This window comes from Anser cygnoides, chromosome 33 (genome assembly GCF_040182565.1).
Source record: "Anser cygnoides isolate HZ-2024a breed goose chromosome 33, Taihu_goose_T2T_genome, whole genome shotgun sequence".
In the NCBI taxonomy this organism is placed as follows: Eukaryota; Metazoa; Chordata; class Aves; order Anseriformes; family Anatidae; genus Anser; species Anser cygnoides.
In genome coordinates this window covers 3,471,633-3,491,112 of record NC_089905.1, presented here as the reverse complement: position 1 = coordinate 3,491,112, position 19,480 = coordinate 3,471,633, and the positions used below count along the sequence as shown (strand labels likewise).

Here is a 19,480-nt window from a genome sequence, read left to right as displayed (position 1 = left end):
CTTTTCTTCTTCGGTCGCTATCAACGGGTCATCTATGTATTGCAACAGTGTCCCCTTTTTCTGAAGGGGTTTTCTAAGCTTCAAGATCACAGGCTAGTTGTTTCCCAAATACAGTGGGGCTGTTCTTGAACCCCTGTGGTAACATAGTCCAAGTAAGCTGACTTTTTCGTCCTCTATTAGGATTTTCCCATTCAAAGGCAAGGAGTTTCTGGCTTTCCGTTGCCACGGGCAGGCAGAAAAAGGCATCCTTTCAATCTAGTACCGTGAACCAAACTTGACTGTTTTCTAATTTTGTCAAAAAGTTATAGGGATTGGCTACTACAGGGTATACATCTTTTGTGGTCCTATTGATGTCCCTTAAATCCTGAACTATGCGATAGGTTCCATCTGCTTTCTAACTCGGCCTATATGGAGTGTTATATTCTGACTCGCATTCAGTAATAGTCCATATTTAAGAAAGTTATTGATTATTCCTTCCATTCCCCTTCTGTCTTCCACCTTTACTGGGTATTGCTTTTAGCATACCTTGGGAGCATTTTCCTTTTTTTTTTTTTTAATTTTTTTTTACAGGCACTACATTCTTTGCTCCCCCAGGTATTCCTGTAGCCCAAACTCCCAGATACATTTGGTTCATGATTACATCCATTCAGGGAGTCCTATCTAGAGCTTTCTCTGGAGTCACCAGGAATAGATTTCAGAGTTTAATATGTTACCTTTATTTCCATTTTCCCTTGTCCAAAAGAAATCTTTGCATCCAATTTTTCCAGCAAGTCCCTTCCTAATAAGGGCCTTGGCGAATTGGGCAAGTATAAAAATTGATGTATTCAACTCATTTTTCCCCAATTTAAATTTCAAGCACTGAAAAAAAAAAAAATCAACAAAAAACACCTTTTCCTGTTGGCCAGTTGCTCCTATTACATTTACAGACTCAGCACTTTTCCAGAATCAATTTTTGGATTAACACAGAGAAAGAGGCTCCCGAACCAACAAAAAATCCAAGCCTCTCTCTTCGTTCTCTAGCTTCATTTCTCTAGCTTGTTAGTAATAGGCAATAAATCTTACTGTCTCCCTATGCTGAGTCTGTTTTGCCCGTCACAATAATTGTTGACCGATCTCCCTGTCCTTCTCTCAACCCTTGAGCCCTTTTTATTGTATTTCTCCCCTTTCCCTTGGAGGAAGGGGAGTGAGGGAGTTGTTGTGGTGGAGCTTGGCCACCCACCCAAGTAAAACCACCACACCTCTAGTAACCTCTAAGAGCATTCTAGAAGTCTACCTGGAAAACCCAGCAGATGCTAGAGTGCACTGGGAGTGTTGTGAGGTCTCCAGGGGTCACAAGAGCACACCATGAGGCACTGGGATGCATGTCAGGTATGTTAAACAGCACTGGTGGGTGTGGGGGAGTGAACGAATGGCTGTATGGTGTTCAGATGCCTGCTGGGTTAACCACAAGATCCAGTCATGGCAGAAAGTCAGCCAGAGATCAAGAAGCTTTTGGACAACGCTGTCAGATATATGGTTTAATTTTTAGGTAGTCCTGTGTGAAGCCAGCTGTTAGACTTGACGATCAGTCCTTGTGAACCCCTTCCAACTCAGGATAGTTGATGATGATCTCCGTGAACTTGGCCCAGATCCCATGAGCTGACCTGATGAGTCACAAAGCTGTGCACACATCTCATGCTGCTAGGAGAAGAACTTCAGGTGAAATGAGTTTTCTTGAATGGAGTGTCTCTAGAGGCCAAGTATCCTGGCTCTGATGCGCTAGCTGTAGCCAGGGTTTTAGATACCACGGTAGGCAGGCCTGGTTGGGGGAACATAGCTAAACAAGGCGTGTGCCCTGTCAAGCTCCTTATCTGGAAAGTACAGGCGCATCTTGTCCAGGAGATGGCCTGGCCAGAAGTTATTGTCGCTTGACTTTTGATTCTTATTCTTCTCAAGAGGCCTAGAGAAAAAGAAAGAAAAAAAGAAAAGAAAGAAAAAGGTAAGAGAGAGTGGCATGTTTTATGGAAATAAAATTCTCGGCAACTTCACTGCTATTACCAGTAATGGCAAATGCGAGCCTGACAAGAACCAGCTACTAGGACTTCTGGAAATCCCTGCCTGTCCTTCTTATACATGACTGACATTGGAAATGCCAACTTGCGAAGCTATCTTAAGAGCTGATGCGTTGCCTGTCACTGTAGTATATAAACTCTCTGAGATGAACTGGGAAGATTGTGCTCTATTTTGCAAAGTGTTTTTTCTCCTCAAAAGCTTCTCCAGTCTTGCAAAGTTGGATTCTTTAGGACTGCCTTTCTTCCACGAGCTCAGCTGTGAGGCTGAGTCTTTCTATTCAAGCGGATTTGGGAATCACTTTGACTAAAGAAGACGCTGCAAGTGCTATGACCAAGCTGGCAGTGGACATCCCAGTTTCATGGGTCAGGAAAGACCTTTGCACACTCATGAACTCCTTGGACAGTACGAGTCTGAAGACAGCAGGGACAAGGACAGCAAAAGAACTTGGACTCGTTTGGGAAGAAAAGCTTTTGTGGGTGACCTGAGATGGAAGAAAAATTAGGGCAAACTGCCTCTGTTCTCAGGGCTGACATTGTGTCTATGTCCAGAAAACATGCATCTCCAGATCCTACAGATAAATGTTGAGATGCAAAGAATGTTGCTCCGTAAAACAGATCTGCCACCTGCATCTGACTTTCCTCCTGCAACGTTTAGTAACGTTCTGAAGGGTCAGTTTTCTAGAGAAACAGAGGAACTGAGGTATAATGGGAGGAAAATAAGCACTGCCCTACTAGGAGCAGCTGGCTGCTGGCTGCACGCTTCTGCAGCGGGCTGCTTCTGCCCCTGACTGGGGAGCTTCTCCAGGCATCCACAGCTGGATTCTTTGGGATTGCCTTTCTTATGCAAGAAAAAACGTTCTCTGAGGGGATTTCCAAGAAGTGCTGGGTTGGCCTGACGAGGACCGTCTTAGGTGAGAAGTTCTGTCATCTCTGCAGATTGGAGTACAGAGAAACTGTTCGCCAGCACCACTGCAACCCCGCAAGTCAGCACAAACACAGCCGTGGCCGTGTAGCTGAGAAGAGATCTCGCTCTCTCTCTGCTATCGCTCGCTGCTCCCTTGCAGCATCCTAATGTTTCACTTCAGTACCTCAGTACCACCTCTGATGCAGTGGGAGCTGATGCACAGCAGGGCAGCAGGAAGGGACTGATCATAAGCCCTCTTTGAACCAACCTTTTTTCTGCCTCTTTGGCCTGTTTTCCTGATGCACTTTTTGACTTGGACATGCTCAGAGAAGATGTGGCGTCAGCATGTCCTGTGCTGTAGTATCCTCCAGGCTGCCTGATCTTCCTCACGTCTTCTCCTTCTTTGATGATCTTGTCTCCTGGGTGCAGCAGGCCTGTTGACAAAGCGCACAGAGAAGAGCAACGGTGTATGGACAGCCAATGCTGAATATATTTATCCAAGAAAACTCTGTTCTCCTGTTGCCCCAAGCCTGTCCCCGTGCTGTCTCTCCCCATCCGATCCAGGTCACCTCTGGGTTTGGTCAGTGATACTGACCAGGAGGGGAAAGAAAAGACGTCCCCACTCTGGAAAGGAGGAAGACATGATGGCCCAGCAAGTACTGAGAGGACACGATGGCCCTGGCCAACTTCACATGGGGCCTCTTCCCGCATTCTCTGCCCTGGGCTCAGGAGCCCCATTTCAGCTCAGCCCTTGGCTCACGTTGCAGGTATAGCAGTGTCCAGCTCTGACACAGCTGTGCCACAGCTGTGCCTGGCCATGGACCTGCCGAACCTGACCATGGTCTGGCCTCCCTGCTTGACCTTGCACCTGCCCCATCACCATGAGCTTGCCTCATTAGCTGCACTTGTGTTTGGTCCTGGCTACCAGTCCAGGGGGACGTGGCCCTGGCTGCTCTGTAGCGCTCTTTGCTAGCTCAGCCCTGCTCTGGCCCTGCTGATGGTATCGCTGATCCTAACCAGCAGCATCTGCCGTGGCCCTCCAAGGGCTGCAAACATTCTCCATCAGCAGTGCCCCACCCTGAACATGCATCGTGCTTCTGGGTCTTGGGAAGAGGCATGAGCATGTCAGGCTTAGTACGTTCACATTAGTACGTTCCTTGCTCTTTGCTTTACCTCTTTGCAGCGCTTTGTCAGTGAGACAAATGTTACGCTCCTTGCACAGCTTGGAGCAATTCAGATAGCTCACAACGGCATTTCTGCGATACCGGTCAACCAGTGCTCCCATGTCACCCTCTGTAGTTGATGGCAGGCAGTGTTCATCAACAGGTGCATCCCCAGATCTCACCAGCCGACACTTTTCTTTCCATTCTATCGGGCTGTCTTTGATCTGCAAGTAAAGGAATGGTCCCCGTTAGCTTTCAGTGAGGCCCTGGAGTTGCTACATTCCCTTTGGAGAAACTACAGGCAGGGATCCATCTCAGAAGTGTGTGTAGATGGGACTCAGCACCCTGCGATGGGACCAAGCACTTATCCGGGAGTACCATTCCCTTCCAGTGCCAGGCCCGCAGGCGGGTGCTCCCTAGAGCACCAGGCAGAAGAGCAGCATACTGGACATAGGTGCCCCAGATGAAAAAAGTCTCCCAGCCACCATCTTTTTCTGATTGTGTCAGGTTGACTAGAGCTCAGATGACTCCATCCCCACACCTAAACGTCGCTTCAACTCCCATTTCTTGCCACTTCAGTTACCCAGAAAAGAGTGTTTACATCACCAAAGTGTTCAGAAGCCAAACCAGTTGTTTGAGACAGCTTGTAGCATCTCAGCTGTGAGGCACTATGTGGTCAAGGGACTACCTGACCTTCTACTCTGAGAAGTTAATATTCAGAACAATCTCCAACCTTGTCCTTTGCTGCCCACCCCCACATTCGCAAGCACGTAGAGGTGCGCCTTTTTTCCTGCCACAGTACCTTCTCCAGCCGTCTCCTCTCTCTTGAGCGTTTTCCAATCTCTTCCATTTCATCACAGTTTAAATGTCGCCGGCCTGGCTCAATGTTGACTGGGGGCACTTCCAAGAGTGTTAGCTTTTCTTTGGGCTCGGTAGGAGAGCAAGGCTTCGTCCCCACAGCTTTGTCCCCAGCAGAAGGTGGAGAAGTGGCAGCTTTGCAAGCGTTTCTCCGGACCTGAGGCTGTACATCTACAGCAGTTTAAAAAGCAAACAAATGAAAAGCTCAGAGAAACCCTGTTAGACAGTAGCAGAAATAAAAAACAAGACTGATCAATGTTTATAAGGCAAAAAGCTCTGGCATTTTGTGCAGTCTGGAGCACCCAACAGATGACGGTCTTTGAATGGAAGCATCCTTTAGCTTTCAATCCAGGCATACGTATTACAGACTACTCCCATCTCCGCTTTGCCCCATTCTGTTTCACGCTCACAATACATGTTTAGTCTACAAAACAATTAGTACAACAACACAGCAGCAAAACGCCTCTTCTCTCCAAGATGTGAAACCTTCAGACAAAAATGACACGGGTACCATGGCAAGCCTTCAGGTTTGGGCTAGGTTTTAAAGAGTAGGACCTTTGAATCTGCATTATCCAGCTGCCCTCAACAGCTGGAGAAAGGGTCTGCTTCTGATCAGCCGGATGATCAACGCTAACCAATAAAATACAGTACAGGAGGTTAAACCTCAGGGTTCAGATTCCGAGTCAAACCGAAAAGACCGGATAAGCTGTCTCCCACAAACGGGCTGAGTATTGCACTTCCCCTGGATTCTTTAGCTTCTCCCCAGAGGTCTCCTTTCAGCAACCCCGTTGCAGGACAGTAGTGGCAAGGAGCCATATTCTGGACTCACTTTGGCATTCCCTAATGCCACCTGTGTACTTTTAGGGCATCTGTAAGGATATAGAGAGAGATTCCCAGCCCAGGGTTCTCCTCTCACCTTTGCTGGTCTCTTTGGGCTGTCCTTTCCTCATTTCCAGCCATTGCTTTTGACATTCCATCAGCTCTTCACTGCTTATATAATTCCCCCGTTTTGAAGAAGTCAAGAAGATGACCACATCCTCCAGTTCCTTGTCACTGATGGGAACTTTTGCCTGGCAACCAAAACAGAAGACGACAGTGTGATCAATAAAAAAACAAGGCTTGGCCCAGAGTAGGGGGGATGAGCTTTGCTGTTGTTTTAAATGCTTTTTCAGAAAAGGCACAGAGGCAACCTGTTGAGCTTTAAGCTTTACAGGAGTTTACCAAGCACTGAAAAATTTACCGGTCTTCTGCTGGCCTCTGCTGAGCTCTCAGTTTTCAGTGTGCCAAACTTCTCAGCCATCTGGGCGTCAAGAAGCTAATTTGGCTTGGAACAGAATACCAGAAAACACCTGAACTGCTAAACCCTAACAGACCTGGACATGCTCTTGACAGTTCTGTACCGCTGCAGCCTGTGGAAAGTGAGGCTCAGCATGAGCTCTGCTGTGCCAACAGGTACTAAAAGGCAGTGCAGCGGGCAGACATATGAAACTGGTCAAGGAAAGACCAAGTATCACCACGAGGAAACTTGATGCCACTTCAGGCCACGTTACTCAGCACCGACTGTCTTTAGAGACTATGAGGCAATGAGTTTCACTCCCTCCTGGGACTCAGTCTGGGTGACACCTCGCATCCCTGCAGCCTTCCCTTCCCTCTTCCCTTCAACATTTCACTGGCTGTGGGAGCCATCCTCTGAGAGTAACACAAGAGAAGTTGGAGCTTTTCCAGTTCTCTGGGTTGGCATGCAGCAAAACAAGGCAAAGTTGCAGCAGTTCCTTACTTTTCTCTTCCCTACATACCTCCTTGATGACTTTAATGAAGTCTGCTCTCATGATCTTTCTCTGTTCCATTCCAGCCTTTCTGAAGATGTCTACCATTGTCAACTTCTGTTGTTGTAGGAGGTTATGCAGTTTGAGAAGAGCTTGAGGGTATGGTGCACGAATAAGGGGAAGGCTACCCTTCTTCCGGGTCTGGCTCCTTGTTGGTGGTGAGCACTGAAAAGGAATTAGAAAATACCCTCAAATCACCGTTATCCAGAATCACTGTGCCAGCAGATGCAGAAGTGGCTGGGATAAAGCAGTGTCACGCTGCCGACGTATGAGCAGATGCTGAGGCCGTGGCACGGCCACAGGAGATGAAGTACAGTAATCCCAAGAGTGGCACAACACAAGGTATACTTACGTCTGGCCTGTCGGTCACGGCTGACTTGCTTTTAGCCCTCTGGTCTACTCCAGCTGCCATTATTCGTTTCCTGACTCTACTTTCCAGTCTGCTTAAGGTAGGTTTATGACTCAGCCATTTCTCAACATCTCCAAAGCTTTCCAGCTGAGATCGGAGTTGCTTCCTCTCCTGAATCCAAGCCTCCAGCTTTTGTAGATCATCTTTTGTATCACAGGTGATCTCTGGGGAGCTGAGGCTATCTTCTTCTTCCTGTAGCTGCTGAAAAACAGACAAATGACAGAAATCGGTGTCCTGAGTTGGTTTCAAACAGGGAGAGCCTGGTCTTGCCATACAGGGAGCAAAAACGAATGCGACATCTGGAGCATGGAGCAAACCTACTTGCTTTCCGTTTAAAGACAAACTTTGGATACAGTTTTCTCCAATGGTACAGTTTGAAACCCTGCTCCAAAACCACTTCTGGCTTGACATTAGTCAAACCATCAGCCGTATCCTCGCTGCTTGTGTTAGTACTTTAACAACAGATGAGCTTCTTACAAAACCTACTGTTGAGATCGCATTGGTATAATGGTTTTGGAGGGGACTTCCTGCTCTGAGGCTTTTCTGAGATAGAGATGGGAGGGGTGTCTGGGCCTGCCACCAATCCCAGGTGTATGAGAGCGCTGAGAAACAGCCATCGGGCAGTCACAGAACAGCATCAAGACACGTGCGTCCTGCCTCTTATCAAGGTGTTGGCTCCCTGCCCTGAAAGAGCAGCTGGAACAAAACGTCAGCTGTTACGCTCACGAAAAATGGTCTTAGTGCTCTTCATGTTAACTGAAGAGACCGGAAGTAACAGCTGCTCCTGGAGCTCTCCTGCAGCATGCTGCAGCTGGAGCTGCCTCAAGCCACTGGACTCAAGTTCCAGGGCAGGGAAAAGGTGTCCTCCTGTCAAGGGACAGAGAGTGTGCTTCTGCCCTCACTCTGCTAGACTGCTCTTGGTGTCCCCTGGCTTCTACCAGGAATTCCTTCCTCATGGCAATGTGCCAGCGGCAATAAAAGCAACAGCCACGTGCCCTGCTCTCTAGAGGTGGCAATATTGCTGGGACTCAGAGACCTTCACAACTCAGCTTCACCCCAGCCAGCAAAATGCTACTCTGTGGGATGCTTTACAGGGCCTCCCGTACCTGGGCCATCCACATCTCATCCCTTTGTCTCTCATCTTGCTCTTCCAGCTCTTCTGGAAATGTGACCCTTTTTGCTTCTCTGGTCTCTTCTTTCTCCTTGCTGGCCACGGATGCCTCCAGTTTCCCTCCAGCCTGCATCCCCAGTACAGAGCGTGCTTCCTAGAGGAACCCAGAAATGCAATAGCAGCAGTTATTCATCTGGTTTTTTTCTTTTTCATTTTATTTTTATTTTTAATACTGTTCTTCTCTCCCTCATCTTCTCTATTTTTCCCTGAAGGTTCGTCAGCAATTTTTTGCTCCCAGGTTCTTACAGACGCAACCAGAAAGCCATTCTGTTATGACCAATGAGCTAACTCATGAACGAGCTATTTTTCAAAATGGGCCACTGCTTTTTTTCTTTCTTTCTTTCTTTCTTTCTTTCTTTCTTTCTTTCTTTCTTTCTTTCTTTCTTTCTTTCTTTCTTTCTTTCTTTCTTTCTTTCTTTCTTTCTTTCTTTTTTTTTTTTCTGAAGTAAACTATGCCCAAATAAAGTTTCTGGCATGCTCCATGAAACTATGGATGTGAACAGGGGATTGCTAAGATTCAGAGAAATGCACATCTTTGAAATACTCAGAACAGAAAAATGGACATACAGTAAAGGGATCTTTTCACAATAAACATCTAAGTATTTAGCGCGTACATCCTTTTCCTAAGATACCCCCACATGATCATCTACAATCAAAAGAGACACAAAAATTATCTTGGTCCATGTTACATACCTGTCCTGTGTGTCTATGATCTTCAGAAGTAAGCAATGGCAATTTAAGCCTCTTGCAGGGAGTTTCTTTGTGCTGCCTTCCTTCTGGGTCTGGACATTCAGGGAACAGTCTGAAAATAAACACCAGCATGAGTCAGGAAGTGAATCTGAGTGCAGGAAGAGTTTCTTTTCTCCACCCTCTCTCCAAACTGAGAGACCAGGCTCATGGAAATCTAAAGAACCATGCGCATGACTCGCAGCTGCTGGGATAATGATCAGCATTAATCACCAAGAAGACCTCAACACTGGAAGCAGTCAGGAGATAAAGGAAGACACATAAGAGAGTCACAAGACACCGCAACACAATTCCCACAAGCACCTGTGAGGCACTTCCCATCCAGCAAGGCAATGCTCTGCATAGTGACGTGTGTTGAGGCAGGGCACGCTTGGACAGGGCAGAGCATCCCCCCCCACTCAGGAGAATAGCTCATCTGCCGGCTGTCTACCTACAGCTAAACCGCCGTGGTCTGCACCAGGCAGAAAGCTCTTTCTAGAAAGTCTGTGGCGACCCAGACTGAATGCCCGCTCAAAAAGGCAGCAGTTCAGGTCTCTGGATGCAGGGAGTGCCTGAGCCTGTCGCTGCCATCAGAGGGTGGCAGAGACTCCGTGTGTGTGTGAGGTGTGAGCAGGTGGATGACCTGGTCAGCCTGGTGGCAGAGCTCAGGGAGGAGGTGGAGAGGCTAAGGGCTATCGGGGAGTGTGAGCAGGAGTTAGACTGGTGGAGCAACTCCCTGCCAGGCCTGAAAGAAAGGCACCGGGGTGAGACACCCCAGCAAGTGGTGGACCCCCTGCCCTGTCGCTGTCGGGCAGAGGGAGGGACCTAGGAGATGAAGAGGAATGGGAACGGGTCCCTGCTCGGTGTCGCAGGGAACCCCTCTCCCTACCAGCTTTGCCTTCCCAGGCGCACTTACACAACACGTTTGAGGCCTTGGAGCTTGAGAGACTAGTGGGGGAGGATGTGTTTGAAAGTCCACCCAGGAGGTTGCCTAGGGCGAGGAAGTTGACTCCACACCTCAGGACTGCCTCCACCAAGAAAGAAAGAAGGGTAATCGTTGTAGGCAACTCCCTTCTCAGGGGAACAGAGGGCCCTATATGTCGGCCTGACCCTACCCGTAGGGAAGTCTGCTGCCTCCCTGGGGCCCAGGTCAGGGACATTGCCAGAAACCTTCCCAACCTGGTTCGCCCCTCTGATTGCTATCCTCTATTGATAGTCCAGGCTGGCAGTGATGAAATTGCTGAGAGAAGCCTGGAGGCTATCCAAAGGGATTTCAGGGGACTGGGGCGGTTAGTAGATGGAGCGGGAGTACAGGTGGTGGTTTCCTCCATCCCTACAGTGCAAGGGAAGGGTACAGAGTGGGTACTCCCACATGCCCAGTGATAGGACGAGGGGGAATGGGCTAAAGTTGCGCCAGGGGAGGTTTTGTTGGATATTGGGACAAACATCTTTACGGAAAGGGTTGTCAGGCACTGCGTTGGGATGCCCAGGGAAGTGGTTGAGTCACCGTCCCTGGAGGTCTTCAAAAGACGTTTAGACGTAGAGCTTAGTGATATGGTTTAGTGGAGGACTTGTTAGTGTTAGGTCAGAGGTTGGACTAGGTGATCTTGGAGGTCTCTTCCAACCTCAATGATTCTGTCGTTCTGCGATTCAGTATAAGGGCCAGTTCTCTTCAATGTCTTTATCGATGATCTGGATGAGGGGATCGAGTGCACCCTCAATAAGTTTGCAGACGACATCAAGTCAGGTGCAACCAGCACCTGACTTCAGAGCAATCTGAGCAACCAGCTCTGACTTCAGAGCTGATCACACTTGCAGCAGCCCACTGGACTGAGACCTCCTGAGAAGTAGGATCCTATAAAGCATGCCACACAAGCACAAGAGCATGAGGCCACTCTAACAAATCCTTTACATCTCACCTGCCAGGAGGCTCTTTTGCCTTTGTTTTCTCCTCTGCTTCTTCCTTCACTTTAGCTGTGGCCAACGTGTTTGGAGAAAGTCTCCTTCGCAATCGCAGAAGTTGTAATGTATGAAGAGACGCTGTAAACACAAAAGGAGAAAACCTCTCAGGACATCAGGCACAGATCTGCTCTGCAATGTTATAAGCTAGTTGAGGTATCCCTGTGACTCCTTCTGAGACCTGTTTTCCAGAAGATTGCAAGCCCTTTCCTGACACCAGGTCCCATCTGACCTTTGATATCCACAGTGCTGCATTACTCCTTTTGGTGTGAGCTTTCTACTGCTGCAGCAAGTCCATCCCCTCTGAACAGTGGGGGTTTTGCGGGGAGACGCATTTTGGTGCCTAACAATCTCTTTTGGGGCAACAATTTCTTGGAGCGGCATAAATGGTTTTTATACACAGGCTTTCTATCCTGGTGCATTCAACTCAAGCACATTATATCTGTGATATTCACGAGGAATTAAGAATGAGGAGTTCCCAGCTTTAGAGGAGAACCAAAGTTTTGGCACAGCTTGGCAACCTTTGTGCACTGTTCTCTACACAATTTTTCTCTCATCAAATGACAACATGGTGATTCAAAGGGGTGTGCCCAACCCCTCAGTCTCCCACAACTCAAGACGGAGTTTGTTATTCACGGTGCTAGTGGACTTGCCAAACATTTACTCCCTCCTGCACAAACAAACCCATAAAATGGAAGAGAGGCACTCTTTGGCACGTAATGCAGGGGAAAAACATCCTTCAGCACTATCTTGTTCAAAATGTGTCCCTTGAGATTTACCAGGAGGGTAAACAGAGGCACAGAGGGTGCCTCTGCTATCCCAGGCATCTCACTGTAACCTGAGTGCCAAGCACCCCCCAGTGAGGACAACAGGGAAAGGCACAAACCTCCACCAGCAGTCAGTCATTAACATTACCTTGTTCATCAAGCATCTCTTCCTCTGCAAGATGCTCCCTAGCAAGCCGAGGTACCGCCTTAATCTCAAACCTGGAAATAGGAAGAAGGCAGCATTCTGTGAAAAGGGCTCCTTTGCCAGATTAATGTCAAGGTATCTGTGGGGAGTCCAACACATGCCCTAAACCATTCAAACTGAGCAGTGCTGGCCTCGGGAACAGCTCAGCTGCCCCTCGCTAGACAGAGGTTTGGGTTTTTATTTTGCCCCAGTGCTCCTGTGTCATCCTGACACAAGAAGGCATTTCAGAGTTCCTTTGATTGACACGAGTTTCACAAAAGACATGGAAACATCACAGACAGAGGACAAGCATAGATCTGGTCCTTGTTCCACCTGCTAAGAGATCCTGTCCGTGTTGCATTCAAAACAACAGAAATATTAGGATCTTACTTCTTTTAGATATTTTGGCAGTTTTAACCACATAAAAGAGAAGAAGCAGATGAAACATTAGGTGAGTTGCTTCAACGCCTCTGCAGAGCAAACCAGTTGCCTCTGACTGGAGTAACGGTAAAATGCAGAACACAGTCAGTAACTGAGGATGATGCATAAGTCCAAGCTAAGCAAAAGCAAGGATGAAATTAACTGCAAAACAGTAATTTGGAAGAGCACTACCGATCATGAGCTGAGCACACGTGAGTGTGCACAGAGAAGGGTTGCAGGAACAAATATACTCACTGAGGGAGCAGGTGGGCACGGCCAAAATGGCTTGGAAAGAGGGCAGTTTCTTTGTCCAGTCTGACCAACTTTTTCTGCAGCAGGGACAGAAACATCTGACATCAGTCCAAGGAAATGATCTCAACAGTCACAGAGGCCTTTCTATAGCTCCACGAATTCACTGCCTCTCAGCAAACTTCTTGACAAGCGCCTCAGCCAGTTAAAACACACTGCACAGCACATGATCTGCTAGGGTGAGGAACACTGCCAACCTTTTCACAAGGACCGTAGTTAACAGCCTCAGCCTGTGAACAAGTCAACGGAGCAAACACAAGGGAAGGCCCATCGTGAGCCCCGGCTTCCAGCTGCTGCTTTCAGTGGGGTCACTTGCTTTAACTATTCCTGAATGCAGCGCAAATGGGTCAGAGCTGGTTTTATCCCCAGAGTTCTTCATAGGAGTCAGAGGATTGCATTGGCAGCGTGGAGGAACACAGAGACCAGACCTTTTCTGCTGGGTCAGGAGAACCACACCAACGGCCTGCCTGCAGCCAAAAGGGCCTGGTGTCCTTGTGCCTCAGCCTCACACCCGCAGCGGGGGGGACATCATCAGCCTAGCCGTTGCTTTGGCTTTTTTCCTATTTATGGCGAGGCCCTTCCAGGGCTATCCTTTGCCCAGCAACGATACGACTGCACGCATTGCCAGCAGTCATACAGCAAATAAAAGAAGGAAAACAAAAAGCTTTCACTGCGATGGACTGTGCCTAGCTCCAGCGTCCTGGCAGCTCACAGCTGCCAGCAGGGCTCAGTGCCCCCAGCCTTTGATGGGGCTTCAAACCCTCTCTAAGTAGGACTGCAGAAACAATAAACTTACAGCGACCAGCTTCTCTACCACGTATGTGGACTTGTTGAGACTGTGTAAAAACTCTTCAGAAAATGTCATTTTCACTCTTTGCCCTCGGATAGCAAGAGTGCCAACATCCTTTAACGTGAAGTCCGTGTCTTCCCTATTTGTGAGGATGCGGTAGAAGTATTGCAAGGTCTCCTCCAAACAGCTCTGCACAGTTTCCTTGGTGTAGGGGACGTTCAAGCGTATATTCTCATAGCTCAGCACCACTATCTTCATATCATCTGGAAAAAATGAGGAACAATGCAACCTGCACTGCAGTTGAGCAGATTCAAACAAAGTGCCAGGAGCTTCCAGCTCAAACATGCTGCTGTAGCTGCCGTCGTCTAAGCCTGGTACGACTCCTTAAAGCAGCTGATGTATGCTCCCCCTCAAGATAAACTGAAATCACTCCATCAATGTACCAAGTGCACAGCTGTGACTCCTCAGCCCAACAACCTCAGCCGTCCGCGGAACGCAGGAGGAGGAGGCGAGAAGAATGCGGCTGGTTCCCATGCAAAGAGCCCAGGCTCAGTGCACTCCTGGTCTGGGGAGACCTGCCTCGCACTGAGACAGGCAAGCACAAGAACTCTTCCAGACAGTTCTGGACAGTCCCTGTGGCCTTCAAAACTGAGGACCAAATGTCTCTGCTTTTGGTACCAGAGCCCTTTACCCCGGGGCTGCCCGACGGAAGTTCCTATCCAGGAGAAGCTGGGAGCCATTGGAAAGAGAAGAACCACCCCAAATGAAGCACCAAGCTCTCAGTGCTGCGCAGGTCTCATCCATGGCACACTGTAGCCAAAGCAATGGCAGCAGTCGACAGAAATTACAGCAAATCTGGCCATTGATGGCTTTCTATGCCAGCCGTCTTTTCTGTCTCTCAGGGCCTTCCGATGGCATCTGAGCTGTCTATCAGCACTTCTAAACAGCAATCAGCACAACCCCTTAATAGATGTACACATGGGAAAACAAGACTTTAATTGGTATTCTTACCAGGAACACGTACACAACGGTGTTTCAGCTCACGAATCTGTCCAAGAGTCTTGGACAGCGAAAACACAGGTCTCCGAAATGTGAGCACCTGGCCGTTTTCAAAAGATAACCATTTTTTAATATGGAATGTCCCCAGTCCTGTTACAGTGACGGCCCGAGGCTGGTAAAGAAAAGAAGGGGAAGCATGTTTAAGTTGGAAAACAGAGTGAGGACTTGTGACATCTTGCAAGGGGGTGCCCTGTGCCCTGCCCACTCCTAATGCGGCATGGGGTAAGATGGGGGAGCTGGGAAAGCTCATGAGAGCTGAGTATGCCCACATACTCAGGGCATTTTCTCTCCCTTTCCTTTGCCCCTCAAGAAAATATGCGGTGAAGTAAAGCAGGTGGAGGAGGTCTAGCCCATCCTTCAGCTAGGTCCCTTCCAGCAACTGGGGATAACCCTGGAAGCATCCCCAGCTGTCTGTTTGCTCTCTCCACTCTGAGAGCGAAGAACAGAGAAGCCCCCAGCAAGTTCTGAACACATTTTCCTGCCGTTTTATATCTTCGATATAAATATGAATACTTGATTTTTTGTTTGGTTGGTTTTAATTATTATAATTATTTATAATAATATATAAATTTACGGAGAAACTGGTCTTTGGCACACTTGGGGCACATCTGTATGTGTCAGTGCGGCTCTGGGAAGAGCAATGGCACTTCCTGGCACAGGGCTGCCAGGACTTACTGAAGCCGTGGGGTGAGGGGAGGGGTAGGGTGCAGTCCCACCTTTGTCAGCATGAGCAATTGCTGAACCTGCTTGGACACACCACCCCAAATCGTGACGACATCTGGAAAGCAAGGGGACGACATGTCAAGCTCGAAGTCAGCAAGTCCATGGCCCATCAGCACATTTCTTAAAAGGCGTTTGCAGATGCAGGTATGATCTGACACAGCTCCCAGGATGAACCCATCTGTGACTCTGGCTGAATTTTTGACTGATATCAGTCTAACAGCCCTGCCACGCCCCAGGAAAGGTCTGCAGCTGCAGGAGCTATTAAAAGGGTTTTGGACAAGGGAATGCAGCCTGTAGGCATCTGAAATGGGAGGGCCTCTCTTAGCGCTAAGCCTTTTCTGAGAGCCATGAGGCACAGGAGGCTGCAGCAGGAAGGAGCCACAGGCAGGGAGGGGCTCAGCTCCTCCGTGAGAGGCCTTGTTGAAATGCTGAAAAGTCAGCAGATTTCCTCCTGACACGTGTATTTCTGGCAGTTTCTTGGGAGCCCATCAGGAACCTCAGCCCTCTTCCAACCGTGCACGCATCTTTCCGGTCAGAGCCAGATGTCCACGTGTGACCCACCAGCAAGCGGAACCCGGCCACAGGACTGCCACCACGGACAGGGCAGGAGGCCACACACACAGCACCCTTGAGGCCTCCCCCGCAGACAGGGAGCTCGCTTTCCACAATTTGTAGAGTTCATATTAGTCTGTAGCTACACTCATAAGAGGTCCCAAATGCCTTACCATTGACAGAAAGCTTCTTGAGAGTGGGAAACGTGACCTTGGTGCAGCCCTCAACCTCACTGCAGCGCTCAATGTTGGTGATTAGCGCTTCCAGGTTTGTCATGATCCTGCTTTGGGTCAGCACGTGAGGCTAGAGAGTGAAAGATCTGTGATTTTTCCTACTAGGAAACACTCTCTTTTTGATGTCCTCTGTGCTTCACCAAATAGCTCCTGCACCGTCCTACGCCTCCCTTTGTCCTCTGAGACTCTGAGCTACAGGAGAGACTTCTCGTGTCCTCCAGAGAAAACTGGATGCAAGAGCCTCCTTCAGCGCCCGAGCTCACTGAGGCACTGACAGAGAGGGCCTGGCGCGCTGTGGCATAAGGGGAGCTGCCATTGTGATGCGGAGGTGTCCCTTTGTGACCTGCGCTCAAGCCAGAGGGGTGCAGAGCCACTCCTTAACACAGCCCCTGTGGCCCAGCCAACTCGCTGGGCCCTGCAGCAGGAAGGGGGTTGCACGTTAGGGAACTGCTCCCCCACACACACACCCTCTCCTCACTCCCCAACGAGGCTGTGGGACAGGAAGAGCCTCTGAGATGTCACCAAAAGGAGGACACTGGGGAACACAGAACCACAGAAGGGTTAAGCTTGGACGGGACCTCTGGGTTCATCTGGTCCAAGCCCTGCTCAGGCAAGGCCACCGAGAGCCCCTTGCCGAGGACCACGTTCTGGTGGCTTTTCAGTATCTCCAAGGACAGAGGCCAGGCCCTTCAGCACCCTGGTGGCCTTCATGGGACTCTCCCCAGTAGGCCCCGGCCTCTCCCGTACTGGGGAGCTGTCCTGGTTTTGGCTACGATAGAGTTAATTTTCCTTCCTAGTAGCTGTTAATGTGCCGTGGTTTTGATTTAGGATAATAATCATGTTGATAACATGCTGATGTTTTAATTGTTGCAGAGCAGTGCTTGCACTAAGCCAAGGACTTTTCAGCTTCTCGCTCTGTCCTGCCAGCGGGCAGGCTGGGGTGCAGCAGGAGCTTGGAGGTGACAGAACCAGGACAGCTGACCTAAACTGGCCAAAGGGGTGTTCCATACCACATGATGTCTTGCTGAGCAAATAATAAGGGGTGGCTGGCTGGGGTGGGGGGACCACTGCTCAGGGAGGGGCGGGGCATCGGTCAGCGGGTGGTGAGCAACTGCATTGTGCATCTCTGGATGCTCTGGCTCTGGAGCATCCCCAAATGTGAATGGAGGGGTCCCGAGAGCATCTGGTGGCAAACAGAGGGCTCTGGCGCATCCCTAGAAGCAAACGGGGGCACCCAGAGTGTCACTGACAGGAAAGGGAACACTGGAACATCCTTTATCTTGTTCCCTGTCTCAAGTCCCCCCTTTTCTTTATCCTAAGAAAATTCTTGTGCTTATAACACGCCTTCTTGATTCAAAGTTTTCAGAAAATTCTTACCACTTTCTACTTGGTGCTTGATTTGGTTACGCTTACAGGTTTCATCTAGTCCTTTCATACAGCACCAAAATGCACACTGTACCAATACACAGGTTAAGAATACTAGTAAAAGCAAGATCAATATTCCTACTAACAATTGCTTAAGCCAAGAAAAGTTGGGGAACCAAGAGGTCAGTTTGTTCCATAATTCTCAAACCCACGAGGTGTCAGCTTGAACTACCTTATGTAAGATCTTGGTCTTTTCCCAAATATTTTTGAGATCAGCCTCAATTCGTCCTGCCTCATTTACATACATACAGCAACTAATATTTATTAAAGTGCAAACTCCCCCCCTTGGGACACTAATAAAAGGTCTAGTGCCTAAAACGTTCTTATTGAGTTGTTCTAGTTGCTTGCCCAAAACTGTAATATGTTGTTGCAGCTATAGGTTTCCTGCTTGTGTTAGATCTTCTCCTTTGTATGGCATTTGGTAAGGCCTGCCATACAGTATCTCAAAGGGGCTTAGTTCTACCAGTACATACCGGTTTCTTGACAGATTTTAGCAATCTGTTTTTTTATCAAATGATTCATTTTTTTCACTCGGCCATTTGTGCGTAGTCTATACAGAGTGTGTTGGTGCCAGTCAATCCCCAGAACCACACCAAAGGCATATTTCGAATCTGTCCAAATGTTAATTCTTTTCCCTTTTGCCAGCTCAAGAGCTCTTACCAAGGCGATGATTTCAGCCTTTTGGGCTGATGTTTGTTATCGCATATCCTGTGGGGCAAAGTCCCTGGTGGACGAAGCTGCTGCCGTCTACATACCAACCCTCCGCATCTTCTAGGGGCGTTTCCTTTAAGTCTGGTCGGCTGAAGTATACCGCGTCCATGGTCTTGATGCAATAAACTCTGTTACTAAAGGAAGAGGCTGGGTTCACACTACTAATGCCAAAAAAAAAATAGTAAACTAATAGTCCATTCTACACATTCCTTTTCTTCTTCGGTCGCTATCAACGGGTCATCTATGTATTGCAACAGTGTCCCCTTTTTCTGAAGGGGTTTTCTAAGCTTCAAGATCACAGGCTAGTTGTTTCCCAAATACAGTGGGGCTGTTCTTGAACCCCTGTGGTAACATAGTCCAAGTAAGCTGACTTTTTCGTCCTCTATTAGGATTTTCCCATTCAAAGGCAAGGAGTTTCTGGCTTTCCGTTGCCACGGGCAGGCAGAAAAAGGCATCCTTTCAATCTAGTACCGTGAACCAAACTTGACTGTTTTCTAATTTTGTCAAAAAGTTATAGGGATTGGCTACTACAGGGTATACATCTTTTGTGGTCCTATTGATGTCCCTTAAATCCTGAACTATGCGATAGGTTCCATCTGCTTTCTAACTCGGCCTATATGGAGTGTTATATTCTGACTCGCATTCAGTAATAGTCCATATTTAAGAAAGTTATTGATTATTCCTTCCATTCCCCTTCTGTCTTCCACCTTTACTGGGTATTGCTTTTAGCATACCTTGGGAGCATTTTCCTTTTTTTTTTTTTTTAATTTTTTTTTACAGGCACTACATTCTTTGCTCCCCCAGGTATTCCTGTAGCCCAAACTCCCAGATACATTTGGTTCATGATTACATCCATTCAGGGAGTCCTATCATGATTACATCCATTCAGGGAGTCCTATCTAGAGCTTTCTCTGGAGTCACCAGGAATAGATTTCAGAGTTTAATATGTTACCTTTATTTCCATTTTCCCTTGTCCAAAAGAAATCTTTGCATCCAATTTTTCCAGCAAGTCCCTTCCTAATAAGGGCCTTGGCGAATTGGGCAAGTATAAAAATTGATGTATTCAACTCATTTTTCCCCAATTTAAATTTCAAGCACTGAAAAAAAAAAAAAATCAACAAAAAACACCTTTTCCTGTTGGCCAGTTGCTCCTATTACATTTACAGACTCAGCACTTTTCCAGAATCAATTTTTGGATTAACACAGAGAAAGAGGCTCCCGAACCAACAAAAAATCCAAG

At 48.2% G+C, this 19,480-nt stretch overlaps 1 protein-coding gene and 1 long non-coding RNA gene across 4 annotated transcripts; one reads left to right on the top strand and one right to left on the bottom strand.

The window, feature by feature from the left end:
* The first annotated feature begins 1,163 nt into the window (after positions 1-1,163).
* On the top strand, positions 1,164-3,388 carry LOC136788088 (uncharacterized). The gene is made up of 2 exons (XR_010827094.1): positions 1,164-1,368; positions 1,529-3,388. It is a non-coding gene; the product is annotated as an uncharacterized lncRNA (long non-coding RNA).
* Positions 1,505-19,013, bottom strand: LOC136788082 (EF-hand calcium-binding domain-containing protein 12-like). Of its 3 annotated transcripts, none has more exons than XM_066985912.1 (16): positions 16,045-19,013; positions 15,313-15,374; positions 14,549-14,708; positions 13,544-13,800; positions 12,694-12,767; positions 11,983-12,053; positions 11,028-11,148; positions 9,076-9,184; positions 8,318-8,476; positions 7,155-7,412; positions 6,773-6,967; positions 5,893-6,046; positions 4,921-5,147; positions 4,129-4,342; positions 3,224-3,389; positions 1,505-1,939 (listed from the first exon to the last, which is right to left on the bottom strand). In XM_066985912.1, exons 1-16 carry the CDS (start codon positions 16,145-16,147, stop codon positions 1,777-1,779), a joined length of 2,493 nt encoding a protein of 830 aa, XP_066842013.1. In that variant the 5' UTR covers positions 16,148-19,013; the 3' UTR covers positions 1,505-1,776. The 3 variants fall into 3 exon arrangements, with proteins under 3 accessions (XP_066842013.1, XP_066842014.1, XP_066842015.1); XM_066985913.1 differs by having other exon boundaries at positions 7,155-7,409; XM_066985914.1 differs by having other exon boundaries at positions 18,190-19,012.
* Positions 19,014-19,480: the final 467 nt, after the last annotated feature.